This window comes from Rousettus aegyptiacus, unplaced genomic scaffold (genome assembly GCF_014176215.1).
Source record: "Rousettus aegyptiacus isolate mRouAeg1 unplaced genomic scaffold, mRouAeg1.p scaffold_m13_p_12, whole genome shotgun sequence".
NCBI lineage: Eukaryota > Metazoa > Chordata > Mammalia > Chiroptera > Pteropodidae > Rousettus > Rousettus aegyptiacus.
The window spans coordinates 83,280,082-83,293,301 of NW_023416287.1; the positions used below are offsets into that span (position 1 = coordinate 83,280,082).

The following is a 13,220-nucleotide window of genomic DNA, read 5'->3' on the forward strand; positions in this document are numbered from 1 at the left end:
GGTGAAGATTGAATAGAGACGTGACTGAAGTGAGCGAGGGAACCAAGCAAGTGGGTATCTATGGAAAGAAAGAATGTCCGAGAAAGCAGGAACAGCACCGCACGGGCCTTGAGGTCCAATTCCAGCGTCAAGAATTGGGCTCAGCACCAGCAAGCTTTTAATAACTGATGTTTAGAAGAAAAAAAATCAACCGAGTAAATTTAAAGATCAAATTGGCTTCATTCAAAGATTCAAGAATCGGGCAGCATTCCATCTGGCAAGTAGTTAAGGAGCTCCAAGAAGCTGAACAAAGTGGAAGGGTTTGCTAGGCAAAAGGGGAGCGAAAAGAAAGTTTCCAAAAAAAGAGTGGATCGTTTCAGGTAAAGTCACTTTTCTTCGGGGGAAGAGTGGGTGTATGGGGGGAGGGGTGTCTATCATGCAGATGACCTCACTAGGGCTGATCAGGTAATTCCAGATTGACTGGTTAAAGGTCTCATTCCTGGGAGAGGTTGCAATGCAATTAGATTAGATATTAAGTCTTGGTTTTCTGACACGGAGCTTGGCACAAGTGACTCCATCTTGGGCCTGTTGTCTCACCTTTGTTCTTTAAACTGACATGGGCTGGTCTAACTCTGGGTCAATCCACAGTTCTATTAGCCACGCATACTAGATGCTAATTCTACAATACGCTTATCAAAGTCTAAGTGGTCATGGGTGGAACAGGACAAAGAATGGGAAGGAACCAGGGTAGTATGGGGAATTGCAGAGCATGACGTGAGAATGGAATTCACTCTCAAAGCTCCATACCAGCGGCTACGAGGGCTCCTTGGGGACCTTGTGCTAGTACATGGCTCCATGCTAGAGACTACTGCTGGGGTCTCCTAAGGCAAATGGGTCTGTCAGATGGAAGGCTTGCTTTAAATCCATCCTACGTGCTTACTAGTTAGGCATGAGCGTCAGCGCCCCTATTATTTCTATACCTGCACATACACTTCATGGCTGTTGCGCCCATCATCAGAGAGTGACTTGGATACAGATAAAGAATAGTTTTCCAAATATCACCTAGAGATCCACAGCTCTAAGATGAAGGGTGGCCTTCCCCGTTTATATTTGTTCATGAGCTTTTGCTATTTAATTCTAAGTACTTCGTATTCATACCTTGGCTAAGACAGTAATAAAAAATGAAAGCATCTTCTTTTGTGATAAGTTTCCTAGCAGAAACAGTAGAAATAGGTTAACACAAAGTAAACAGGTTAAGAGAATAAAAATCAAAACACAGTTCTTTCCCCAGATCTGCCCTATGTATTCCTCAGAGTCTACCCACCTGATCATGTAGGAGTCCGGCAAAGGTCTGGTTTTACAGATGGCAAGAATTTCCCCCTTTTTTTGTGATTTGCTAAGGACAAAGGGATCAGACCTTTTAACGGAGATTTTCCTTATTTACCCAAATGCTTTGTTATTTAGTAGGTTCCAGAGAGGAAGGCTTTGGGATGCTTCTGTGCATGTTTTCTCTTTTCCGTCCAGTCACCCGGCACCGTGACCTCAGACGAGATGGATGAGGCTAGAGTCAAATGAGGAAGGCCTCGGAGGAGCCCAATCAGTGGAAACCAACGCTGGCTACCACCGCCCCTACTCATCTCAGCTGGGATACCGAAAGCCTAATCTACACCTTAGAATCCACATTAACGTGATTTTGCTATTCCATTATCTTAATTCGCATTTTTTTTTAAAATTCCAGAATTCACCTACACAAGAAAATGCTTTGATTGTTTCTTAGAACTTCTCCGAAGATCCACCAACTCTTCTATGGAAAATACACAATAGTTAGTGCTCTAAGAGTCTTGAAATCCTTCACCTCGAAGTCCTCACCTTGCTGTTTCCACCAATCCTGGACTCTTATATCTCCCAGACAATTTCACCTGACACCAGGTTTCCAATTCTCAATAAGTTCTGACCTTACCAGCCTTTCTCCAAGACACTGGCCAAGTTTCTGAGGTGGTGTTCTTCCTTACTGCCCATGGTAAGCCTTAAATTCGGATTTGCCTTATCGGCAGTTTGTGATCGTCATGTTTGGGGCACCAGCTTTTGACAAAAGGGCCCTTTTTCTTTTAGAGGAAAAAAATGACATATTCTACACGCATTTACTATGATGAACTAACTATTGCTTTAGGGCTGTCTGGTGAGACGAAATTGGTTGAAAAGAGGTCGGTGATTAGTTAAGAAGTCTATGTAAGGAACCAGGTGAGAGATTCCTGCTTAAACCAAGTCAACAGTGCAGGTAGGAGGCTGCAGAGAGAACTGGCAGAGCCCTCCTGAACATGGAGGGAGGCGTGGAACCTGACAGAAGGCTGGAGAAAGGAGTGTGGCGCCATGGAGGGCCACGCTGGGAGTAGAGAACGGAACCAGAAGAGGTACGTGCTTGGACCTCCCGAATTTGAAGTAGTCGTCAGTCGTTTCTTTAACTCGCTTGGCAATTCATTGTGATCTGGAATTAGGAGAGATGTTAGGGTTAGAAACACAGATTTCGGGAACCAGAATAAAGACATACGTAAAGCCCTGAGGGTGAATGAGTTTTTTTCAAGAAGTGGAGATTTAGAAAAGAAGAGGGTCAAACAGAACCTTGAGAAAATCCATATTTAACAGAGGAATGCAGAAAAATCGACTAAGAGGAGAGACTGAGAAGGAATGGTCTTTATGGAGAGGGGAAAGGTCGTGGAAGAGAAGAAGAGAGAATTTCAAGAGGGGCTGGTATGTGGAGCCCCGTGCGGAATTCCCAAAGTAGGGAAAATCCTTCAGGCTATACTTTGATTAAGGGAGGCAGCCAAAAGGGGGCCAGAGGGCTTATTTTATGTCCCAAGAGAAAGGTTGTTAATCCCCCTCTTGACTTAATTTGTGTTTAGAGGGTAAGAGTAAGATGAACTCATTAAAAGAATCTAGACAGATGGAGAGCACCTAGAGGGGCTCATTTAATGCTCTTTTCGCAAAGCTACTGAGTAGAGTGTCTGGTACATGGCGCCTAGTGCCTGGGGTAGCTTAACTGGTTGTGGTTTATGTTCTGAATTTCCCATGTGCTACAATTGAGTTGACTACACCCTATGTGATGACTGGGATGGACGGGACGGAGCAGGGTCAGAGAAGAGGACCTGTCGGAAGGGGAGGAGCCAGGAGCTCACCGTGAGGGTGAGTGTGAGTGATGCGATCTCGATTTTTACATTCGGTGAGAGGCTGAGGTGGAAACTCTAAAAGAATGCGAGGATGGGAGGAGGGGGGAGGTAGATGGGATAAAAGGGGTCGAATATGTGTGACAGGAAGAAATCTAACTATGGGTGGCGAACACACAATGCAATATATATATGACTTAACTGTTGAATTGTATACTTGAAACTTATTGGATTTCGTTCATCGATGTTACCATAAAAAAAAAAAGATGATAGTGCTATGAAAAAAAAAACTATTTTTTTCTTTTCTTAAAAAAAAAACTATGTGATGAAAATTATTTTTCTGATACTTAGAATGGGTTTATTAGACACCACATGCATTTTATTCCCCCAAATCTGGACTGTCAGTGCAGTGAAACTGAGGAATACAGGTTTTCACTGTGTCCAACAAAAGCTGAGCCCGTCTACTCCAGGAACTCAGTGGCTTTAGACTTTTGATAAATCACACCTACGCATTCACGTGTAAATTAAGCACAGGGAGTATTATTCTGTCATGTACATTACAAATTATGCACAAAAATAGACGTTGAAGAAGGTTGAAATTATGATGGGCTAAAAAAATGTCATTACAATTTGATTTCCTTTGTTAGCAGCACAAAGTGTTATGCTCTCATTAAAATTCTTAATATTGAACATGCTTTGTTGGGGGGGTGGATCTTGGTTTAACATTGTGATAAAACGACTTGACGATCTTGTTCTAAATTGAGTTTTTTCCAACCTTGGTTGTCTTAAATGCTGTTATAGAGGGAAAGAATGCTCTCTGAGTTATGTACCATTGGAAGAGGTGGGTTATTTTTACCACTTACTTCGTGGTAATGCTAATTTTCTCAATACCACCTACCAATTATGCAAAAGGTTTAGTTGAAATTTGGGTGATGAATCTATTTCCTGGTGTCAGTCAATTGTTCCTGCAATGTGACTTGGAAGATGTTGCATTTGATATTTATGTTTTAAACAAACAGGTTCAAATACACCAAAACCCCTCACGTGGAAGATTTTTTTTTAATGGTTTAGAAAATTCTGTTGATGCTATTTTAAGCACATATATCTGATAGTTGTCAAAGGTAATATTCATAATAATTTTTAGCACCAAATCATGAGTGATATCCTAACACCTGTTTCTAAAAGGCTCTCTCCGTAGCATGACTTTCTTTCTAAAAGCAATCACTTCTTTCTCATGGTTAAATATTATCTTTACCTCAAAAAGACAGACTTAACATTTTTTGTTCTAACAAAATATCTGTCAGATAGCACATTATGGACAGCATTTACCAAACGACAGGGTCAGCAAGTTTGAAGCTACTTTTTAAAAAATGACAATGAGTAATTTAAAGTTCTTTGCCATACCATAGCCAGGAAACCACTGTGTGATACAAAAGATTTCAATAGCCATGCCATCTTTCAAAGTGCAGGAGAGTTGCCCTTAAAGAGACTGTCATGATGTCCTCCTTAATCCCCCGCCCCCCACTCCCCAACAAAATGAACCTCGCCGATGATATCCCGCGGCAAGGTATGAACTTCTGGCTTCAGTTTCTTCGCTGCAGTAGCTTATCTGTGAATGATTCAGTGATGAGTTTTTCTGCGCGGAAATTTTTGTAGCTTAATCCCAGAATTTTAACTTCCTGTATAGAAGCTGCTTCTTTCGTTGCTATTGTTACACAGCTGAAAAAATATATATATTGTTTTGACTGAAGAAATCATTTACTGTTGAGAATATATCTTCTCTGCTAAACTTTATTTAGTGGTTCATAAAAAATAAGTTTTTCCAGATATGTCATCATTGGAACAGGATCAAGCACATACCCTAGGCAGTAGCACGTTAGAAATAGCTATACTTTTCTTTCAACAGTAGAGCAATCCTCCCACACTGTGTAATTTATTCTAATACATGTTTCTTCAAATCTACAGCAATATTTTCTAGGCATCTTCCAACTGTTTGCTGACAAATGAATGTATTTTATTTTGCAGTCGTATTTTCTGGTTATTATGTTCATATTTTAACATTTGTTTATTTATCTGTTTTCTATCTTTTCAGAAATAACCACGGTTTCCCCGATGTTATGTGGCTTTGGGTCTTTCGGCATTAAATACATTTATGATTAAGTTTAGCAAAATTTACAAAAAGTATTGGATCATTTCTTATCTCTAAATGTCATTGGAAAAAAATCCTATAGGCGTTTTAATCGATGTTGATATTCTGAACACCTAATTTTTATATGCTTTTCTGTGTGTGATGGCACTGGGGAGACCTCAGCGAGCCAAAGTGTCATTGTCCTTGACCCCACGGGTTTCTTATCTCATGGGGAGAGAGCCAAATAAGCCTGAAACATCGTGTGAAAACTTAGAGACATGTGTCAGGAGCACCCATACTAAGCTCGTATGTGTGGAGAGAGGTCGGGGAAGCTTCTTCAGGTGAATGACAGAAATTGAGACCTAAAGATAAATGAGAGGTCAATGAAGGGGCTTGGGGAAGGGTAGGGACAGTACTGCAGAAAGAAGGAACAACGGCACGAGGGCCTGACACTGACAACAACCAGGTCTCGGTCAACAGAAGTTCAACAAAATGGAATCTTGGAACGTGAGGGAGGAGCAGGGAAGGATGTGAAAGGGCAAACAGGTCGCATCATGGAGAGCCTTCTAGGTCACTTTTATTGTGTCTGGACTTTATTCTAAGGACAACAGAGATATACAGAAAGGTTCGAGCAGAGGACTGACCGGCAGTATTTTTAGAAAGGTTCTTAGAGTTTTCAGTGTGGAGGACGTATGGAAGTTGGCCAGGTCGGAAGCCTGGAGATCTGTTAGTGACCAGTTCCGAACTGAGATGATGATGGGTCAGAGGTCGATTTGGGGTGATGGACATGGACAGAAGGGACTGGAACCAACACATACTTGGCGATGGAGTAGATGGAAGGGAGGAAGGGCCATCAGAGGGTGCAGTCGATGGAGAAATGGCTCTGGCTTGGTGAGTGTCTTGGGCTGAGTTTCCTGGAAACAGACTCTGGGTATTCTCTGGAAATCCACCTGTGGGGGACTGAAGAAGGCAGGATTAGGCAGGACGAAAAGTTGACCCACGATGCTGTGGAGACTGAGACCTCAGCCAGCGTATAGGGAATCCTGGAGCCTGGGTGGTCCTCCAGAATTGACCCGAATTGAGACAAGAGGGCCAAGCCTTTGCACCTCTGCATCAGCCAGCATTGTCTGCTCCCTAGAAGGGGGTGTAAACCTGGGCAAGACAGTTCCCAGGAACTGACACAAGACGGAAGTCATGGCAGTTTTCAGGGAGGGACTCAGCTGTGAGTGGTCAGTAGCTAATATTCTCAGCGACTAAGGGATGAGGGCATCCACACGAGAGAGGTTATAGACAAAGTCCTACAGCATCCACTATAGAGGCAAAAGATCTTATGTTTACTTTGAGGCGTGCTTATTTTCAGGAGCCTGCAGGTTTATCATGCATTCCTTAGTTCACAAATAACTAGTTAATTTCAATTATGGGAAGTGCAAGGCATTGTGCTAACCGGTGCAGATGGTTAGGGTGTTGGGGCAGATGCAAAGATGAAGATTCACACACACAGTGCCCAGGTAGCCTCTGTACTGCAGCGGACCAATGAGATTCATTCTCAGATGGACCTGAGTCCCCATTTCCTGCGTCTTGATGGATTAAGCCTATTCCTTTTTCTTTTCTCAGATACCTTCCTAGCTTTCCCTTCTTTCTCTTCCCCTCCTCTCGGACTCAAGAGTGTAGGAAACAAGTCCAAACACCAGTTCCTCTCACGGAAGCCTAAAAATAATGTAAAAGTAACAGAGGGGTAGGAAATCTTACAAAGTTCTCAACACGTCTTGTCCTTTGGCCCACAGTTCCTGAAGAATTCTTTGCTGGTCTCTCAAACCCGAAGCTTTTTAGCTCTTCTGTGATCCTTTATAGCAGGGGTCCCCAACCCCTGGGCCACGGACGGGGTATCAGTAAGCGGCCTGTTAGGAACCGGGCCGCACAGCAGATGAGGGGTAAACGAGCAGCAAAGCGTCATCTGTATTTGCCCCCATTCCCCGGGATGAGCATCACCGCCTCAACTCCGCCTCAGATCATTAGGCATTAGATTCTCATAGGAGCACCGGTCCCTGGTACCAAAAAGGTGAAGGACCATTGCTCTACAGTTCATAAACCAATACTTTTCTGGGCTCTTCCCCTTCTCTTTCCTTGGGCAAGGTTGTGTTTCCAGCATTCAGGTCTGCAGGAGATAAAGATTAGTGGATCCATCCAGTAGTTAGGACTCCTAAATAATGCCCAGCTTTGAACTATTCATTACACCGAGTTGGCTCTGAGGCCGTGGCGACCTCCATAAGCAAACCCAACTCTAAGCCTGCAGATACCTCAAGGTTACAAAATTGAATCAGTAGAGCAACCAATGTTAAACAGCCCACTGGGCTTTAAGCTGTAGCCATCGAATCATTTCCTTCCTTTGCTCCTGTACCTCCCGTCTTTCCTGGTTCCTGTGGGCGGAGCATTCCTAACCCCTTCCAGTCTGGCACTGCCTGGTTAGCACGGCTTTTTGCTGACACAAACTCTTAAGATTTAATGTGCCTCAGTTTCTCTTTTAACAGAACATAGTCTCCAACCCTTCAGGATCTGAGTGAGAGGCCTCTGCAGGCATTTCCAAACTAGGCTTCAGGAACGGGGAGGTGGCTCTGCTACAGAAAATCTATAAAATCACTAAAAAGGATAAGGGCGAGCCCCTCCCACACCTCCCCTTGGTTTATTTCTGGCAGGCTAATATTAATTTAAATCTGCTTATCATTTCTTTCAAGGGTATGTTTGTGGAAAATACCAAAAAAAAAAAAATCCTGATTCTATTACTATTTTAACACTAACAAAATAAAAGACGGATTTTTTTTTCCTTTGCTGGTCACTAAGCTACAGATTTTTACATCGTAATGCTAATGTCGAATAGTGTAAGAATCCTTTTAAAAAACACACCAACACATTGACTATATTAAACTCACTATAAACGCTTAGGCTTAGCTTAGTTTTGAGCAAAAAAATGTATGTAGCTCAAGTCACAGGGCTGACAGTTGAGGAGTGGTTTGCAAGGCCAATTGATGGTGAGATAAAGAAAAAATCCTTTTCTTTCTTTTTTTTTTCTGTCCCTCAAGGAACACACCTTTGTGTGCACTGCCTAACAAAGGAATGTCCCAATTTCATAGTGGAATTCGGAGGGGAAGTATGATGTGAAGACTGATATCTATATGTGCTTGCAAAGCCTGCTTCAAACCACAAAAGGATTAAAAAAAAAAAAAAGCTGGGATTTTCGCAATACACTGATTGGAGGAAAGACTCAGACACTGAGAGTTAGCAATGAAAACAGCAACGAGAGAATCTGAAAGGCTTTGGAATTCCTTTAGTTTCTATTTGGCATAAGAATAATATGATTTCTTTGTTCCGTTCTTTCTTATCTCCAGCACTCAAATAATAGTTCATTTCATTCTTACTGCGAGTTACTTCTATTGTTGCCCAAAGCTGAGTGGTCCCCAAGATAGCCTTACATATGTGGAATAGAATGAACCTTTGTATGGATATTTTGGAAGAGGGATCGTGTCAGTTTTTAAAAAATAACTTACACTAAAAACTGTTTTTTTCTGCTGTGAAATTCAGTGATTTCATCGAATGGACTAAGATGGGTGCTTTGCTTTTTTACCGTTGGTCTACCTGGCAAAGAGGTTTCTCCGAAATCTTGTAAAAATACAAGTGAGATGATTTGCAAGAAATTAACTTTTACTTTTGGCTGTTTATGGTTTTTAAAAGTAGATGTAATGTTATCTGTTGCCATTTCTGCAAAAATGAATTGTGCTTTAAAACTAATTTCCTCCAGTCGAGCCTTGACCAAAACACTGGGTTTTGCACAAAGCTCTGCTCAGAAAGTATTTGGCATTATGAAGCCACAAGGCAGTTAGTTCTACCCTGAATACACTTTATGATAAGCAATACAGACTTAAGTGCAATTCTTCTAACTGTTCAAACACTGCTGTGCTTTCAACTCCTAAAAGAAGGGAGTGGGGGAGGGGCGCGAGCGTATTTGAAGTAAACAAAGAATTCAAATCTAGGAAACCTAGGATTTAGTATGGTATGCATATTATGAAATTCCATATATTGTAATACGTGCAGCCTATCAAGCTTTCAGATAAGCAGGTCTTTGGAGACTTTTCAATGCACGTAATGTTTTCACATGCGTATTAATAAAGGCCCACCTTTGAGAGAAGGAAAAAGGCCTCCATTGAAATGAAATCAAGCCCAGGTAAAGCTGAAACCCAACGCGCAGCGTGCTGGCACTGTTTTCAGGCTAAAAGAAGATGAGAGTTTCAATTTCATCATCTTGTAACACTGATAAATGTGATGCCCTGGCTGGCAAAATTCGCAGATTACATAGGTCTTTCTAAACACGTGTAAATGTGACCCAATTTGTGAAACTCCAAACAATTTCCTGTTTGAAATGAAAGACCAACAACTCTTCTGTGAGACAACCATTCAGTTCATTTACATGAAAAGGCTTAAACAGCAAAAATGCTACTTCAATTTACATCATACGGTGTCCTCTTAACAGAGAACAATGGCTTCCTCGATGGAAGTTAATGCAACGGAAAGGCATAAAGACTAAAAAAAAAACACAAAAAACTTCCCAGCACTTTGCAAATATAATCAATTAATGTAATTTAAAACAAAACTCTAAGAAGCGTTTCCCATGTGGGGAGTTTTCACTGCTACTCGAGTAACATGACTATCTTCAGAGTCCGATCAAACAGGAGTGAGCCTTTTTAAGAGGTCATAGTGACATTTTTTTTTTTTTCAGATTCTTCTATTTTGTCTTATTTCCAGGGTATGCACAACTAGCTTGACGTGGGGTTTCTGTCTCGATTTAAAGGACCTCTCGATTGAGTGCAGGTCTGTGAACCCTGGAGGAACCAGGGCCAGGCGCTGGACAAACAGCGTACCTGATCTGCTGGTAATAGATTCATCGTCTCCCTCTCCGATGTGTGAAGGATTACGCACTTTTATGGTCTTCACGGGGTTTATATATGTATCTTTTTGTGTTCTGTAGGCTTCGACCACCTGCTGTACGTACATTACGTGTTTGCTACATCTGCACCCCACCTCCCTTCTTGAATTTAAAGACCTAGCTATTACATCTTGTTTACTCAATATCATTTCCCCATTAAAAAAAAAAAAAAAAAACTACATGAACTGAACATGCCATGTTTCAATCTGGCCCCAGTGGCTTTTTCTCTGAAAGCAAAACGTGTGTGTGTCTTTTACACCAGGGCTTTCTCCCCACCCCAGGGGGTGTCTTCCATTCTTTTGTGGCTCAGTTTAAGGCGAACAGGGCTCCAAACCACTAACTAAACCGAAGAGAGCCCCTTCTTCCACCTCCAGGGAGAATCTCAGAGTGAATCTATCCGAAGATAGCGTGCTCTCTTCTTATTTGCCACCATTACGAGGATAACAAAACACCACCTTGGCTTCAAGATCCTGGGTAGAGAGGCTCACGGTCTTTCTCAACCATCTTTGGCGAGGCCTTGCTTCCTTCCACTCGAGTAAGTTGCGGCTTGGGGCCATGGAAAGGACTGGGTGAGAGCCTGAAATGTCGTTTGAAGGAAGAAAGAGAAAAAAAAAAAAAAGAAAAAAAAAACCCCAGCCCTCCCTCCATCCCCTCACCACCACCACCACCCCGCTCTCCGGGGCGAAGTTGCAATCCAGCGGCCCCAGATGGGCGAGACTTGGCAGGTCTGCGGGGCTCCGCTTCCCTCCGCGGCGCCGGCGCCGGCAGCGGCCGGGCGTCCGCGCCCGCCGGCCGCGGGGCCTCGCGCTCCCGCTGCCTTCGCCCGAGCCCTCCCTTCCCCCACGGCCGCCCCCTCCCCCTCGCCCGCGCTCCCTTTTGTTCGCTCGCGGCGCGGCCCGAGCCGCCGCCGCCCGGGCCCGCACCCCCAGCCGTAGGCCCCGGCGTGGCGGGCCGGCCCCGCCGCCGCCGCGCGGCCTAGAGCGCGGCGCCCGGGGAGGCGCGGGGCGCGGGCCGGGCGCACGGCGAGGCCGCGGCGGCGGCGGGGCGGCCCGGCAGCCCGGAGGCGGCGGCGGCGGCGGCGGCGGCGGCGGCGGCAGCGGCGGCGGCGACGGCGGCGAGGCCGCTGCACGGCACACGCACACACAGACCCCGGCAGCGGGAATGCAGACGACACGCCCGTAACATGGAAGCCGCCGCCGTCGCCGCCGCTACGACGACAGCAGCCGCAGCCACAGCAGCAGCAGCCGGCGGCGCCGCGCTGAACAAAGGTCATCCGAGCTGCGGCCCAGACGCCCGGGCTTGACCGCTGCGAAGGCCAACCCCGGGAAGGGGGTGGGTGTGCGCCTGGGGGGCGGGGGCGGCGAGGAGGGGGCCGGGCGGGCGAGCGAGGGGTGCAGGGCAGTGCGGCCAGGGGCGCGGGTGGGCTCCGGGGCGAGGCGGGGCGCGGCCCCTCGTGCCCGTCCCTGCGGGTTGGGGCGAGCGTGTTGAGGCGCAGGCCCTTTCGCCCGACTGCAGTGGCCTGTCCCACCCTGGCCTTGGGGACAGCTGGCCTTCGCGCCCCGCCAGCTTCCTTGGGGGGCCGAGGACAAGCCGGTTTTGCTAGGCCCCACAAGTTCAGAGAGGGGGGCCACGTGAGCGCAGGAGCTCGCCTCCTCCCCCCTCCAGCGCTGGCCGCGCACAGAGGAGCTTTAAGGCCTCTGTGCCCCCTTCCCCACTGCCCCTTCGTCTGCCCCCACCCCGCCCCCACCCCAGGCATCTCTAGTTTTCTGCCCCGAGGTGAAGGGATTTGGACTTCTCCCCCCAGGTGCTTGAAAGAAGAGAAGGTTGGAGGAGGAGGAGACTGGGGGGGCTGCTGGTGGTGGTGACAGGGCTGGGAGAGAGAGGAGAGGGACGGGAGGAGGGGGCTGGGTGGGGTGGGGGTGACAGGCAGAGAGGAGCCTGGTCAACAAGCCAGCACCACTCTGCTAGGAGGCCGAGGCCGGCTCCTGCAGCCGACGCATCCAGTGTGAGGAGACACACATAGATTGCTTTCCTGGGGGCTCTTTGTCAGCCACCAACACAGAGAACACACACTGACACACACGTACACAAAGATCTGAGCCAGGTTGTGGGAGGTAAGTGGGGGAAGGAGAAGGAGGGGGCAACAGTGTCTGCGGTGGGTTTTGGGGCGGAGGGGAGGGGGGGATGGGCCCTGAGGGGCTCTGGGGTGCTCGTGAGGTGGGCATTTCCAAGACTGTGTGCTTGTGTGGTGGGCGGGGGACACACGATGACCTTCCCCTCTTCAGGAAGACCTAAAAGCGAAAAGCAACCCCCAGCGAGACCCCCCTGTGCTGATGGTTTTCAGGGACTTGTTGGCAACTCGGCGAGGGTTGCCATAGCTTTTTTATGTAGGGTGACCAGAACCGGCTGAAACTGGTTTGAGGCAGATCAGCTCCTGAACACAATGCAGTCACTGAGCTACTACAGTGGGATAGCAGCTTCCTCCCTTCATGGCAGCCAAAAGCAGAGGAGCTTTGCAGGAAGGTACCATCCCAACACAGTATGTGAATGCACACTTAGACACCACACAGCACTGGTACGTGACTAATGGAGTCCTAAAAGATTCTGTGTAGGGAAGATGGGGAAAAAGGTGCAGGTTTGCAAGGTCTGAGATTACTTGGGCTTTTCCTGCCTTTTTCTTTTGCTTAAGGGATGGACAAGGAGCTGAGATTTATGACCCTTATTAAAGAAAAAAAAAATGCGACTTGCTAGGGTGGGGACACTTGGTTTATGCAGTCTCTCTTGCTCTCTCTTTCTGTTTTTAACAAAACCAAACCAAAATGAACTGATGGATTTGAAATGGTAGTTTGTTTGTTGCTGGAGAATGCTACTTTGCATGCTTTTTTTTCTCTTGCAGGCTATGTTCTGTTTTGTGCTTTTCCTTTTAGAAGCTACTAAAGGGTGTTGGGGATACTTCTGACTATTATGAAGGCCAAAG

The 13,220-nt window shown here is 46.1% G+C and overlaps 1 protein-coding gene across 17 annotated transcripts in view; it reads left to right on the forward strand.

Moving 5' to 3' along the window:
* The first annotated feature begins 10,493 nt into the window (after positions 1–10,493).
* ZNF532 (zinc finger protein 532) overlaps positions 10,494–13,220 on the forward strand; it is an 89,974-nt gene continuing 87,247 nt past the window's right edge. For 2 of the 17 annotated variants that reach the window (XM_016129152.2, XM_016129153.2), the window contains exon 1: positions 10,494–10,778. Coding sequence is in view for 4 of the 17 variants with exons in the window: in XM_036230099.1 (XP_036085992.1) it covers positions 11,427–11,511 (85 nt within the window). In the remaining 13 variants the exon portion in view is untranslated. Of the gene's footprint in view, positions 10,779–11,352; positions 11,576–11,641; positions 12,358–12,392 lie in introns of those variants that run through there. The other 15 variants (XM_036230099.1, XM_036230100.1, XM_036230098.1 and 12 more) reach the window with 11 other exon arrangements.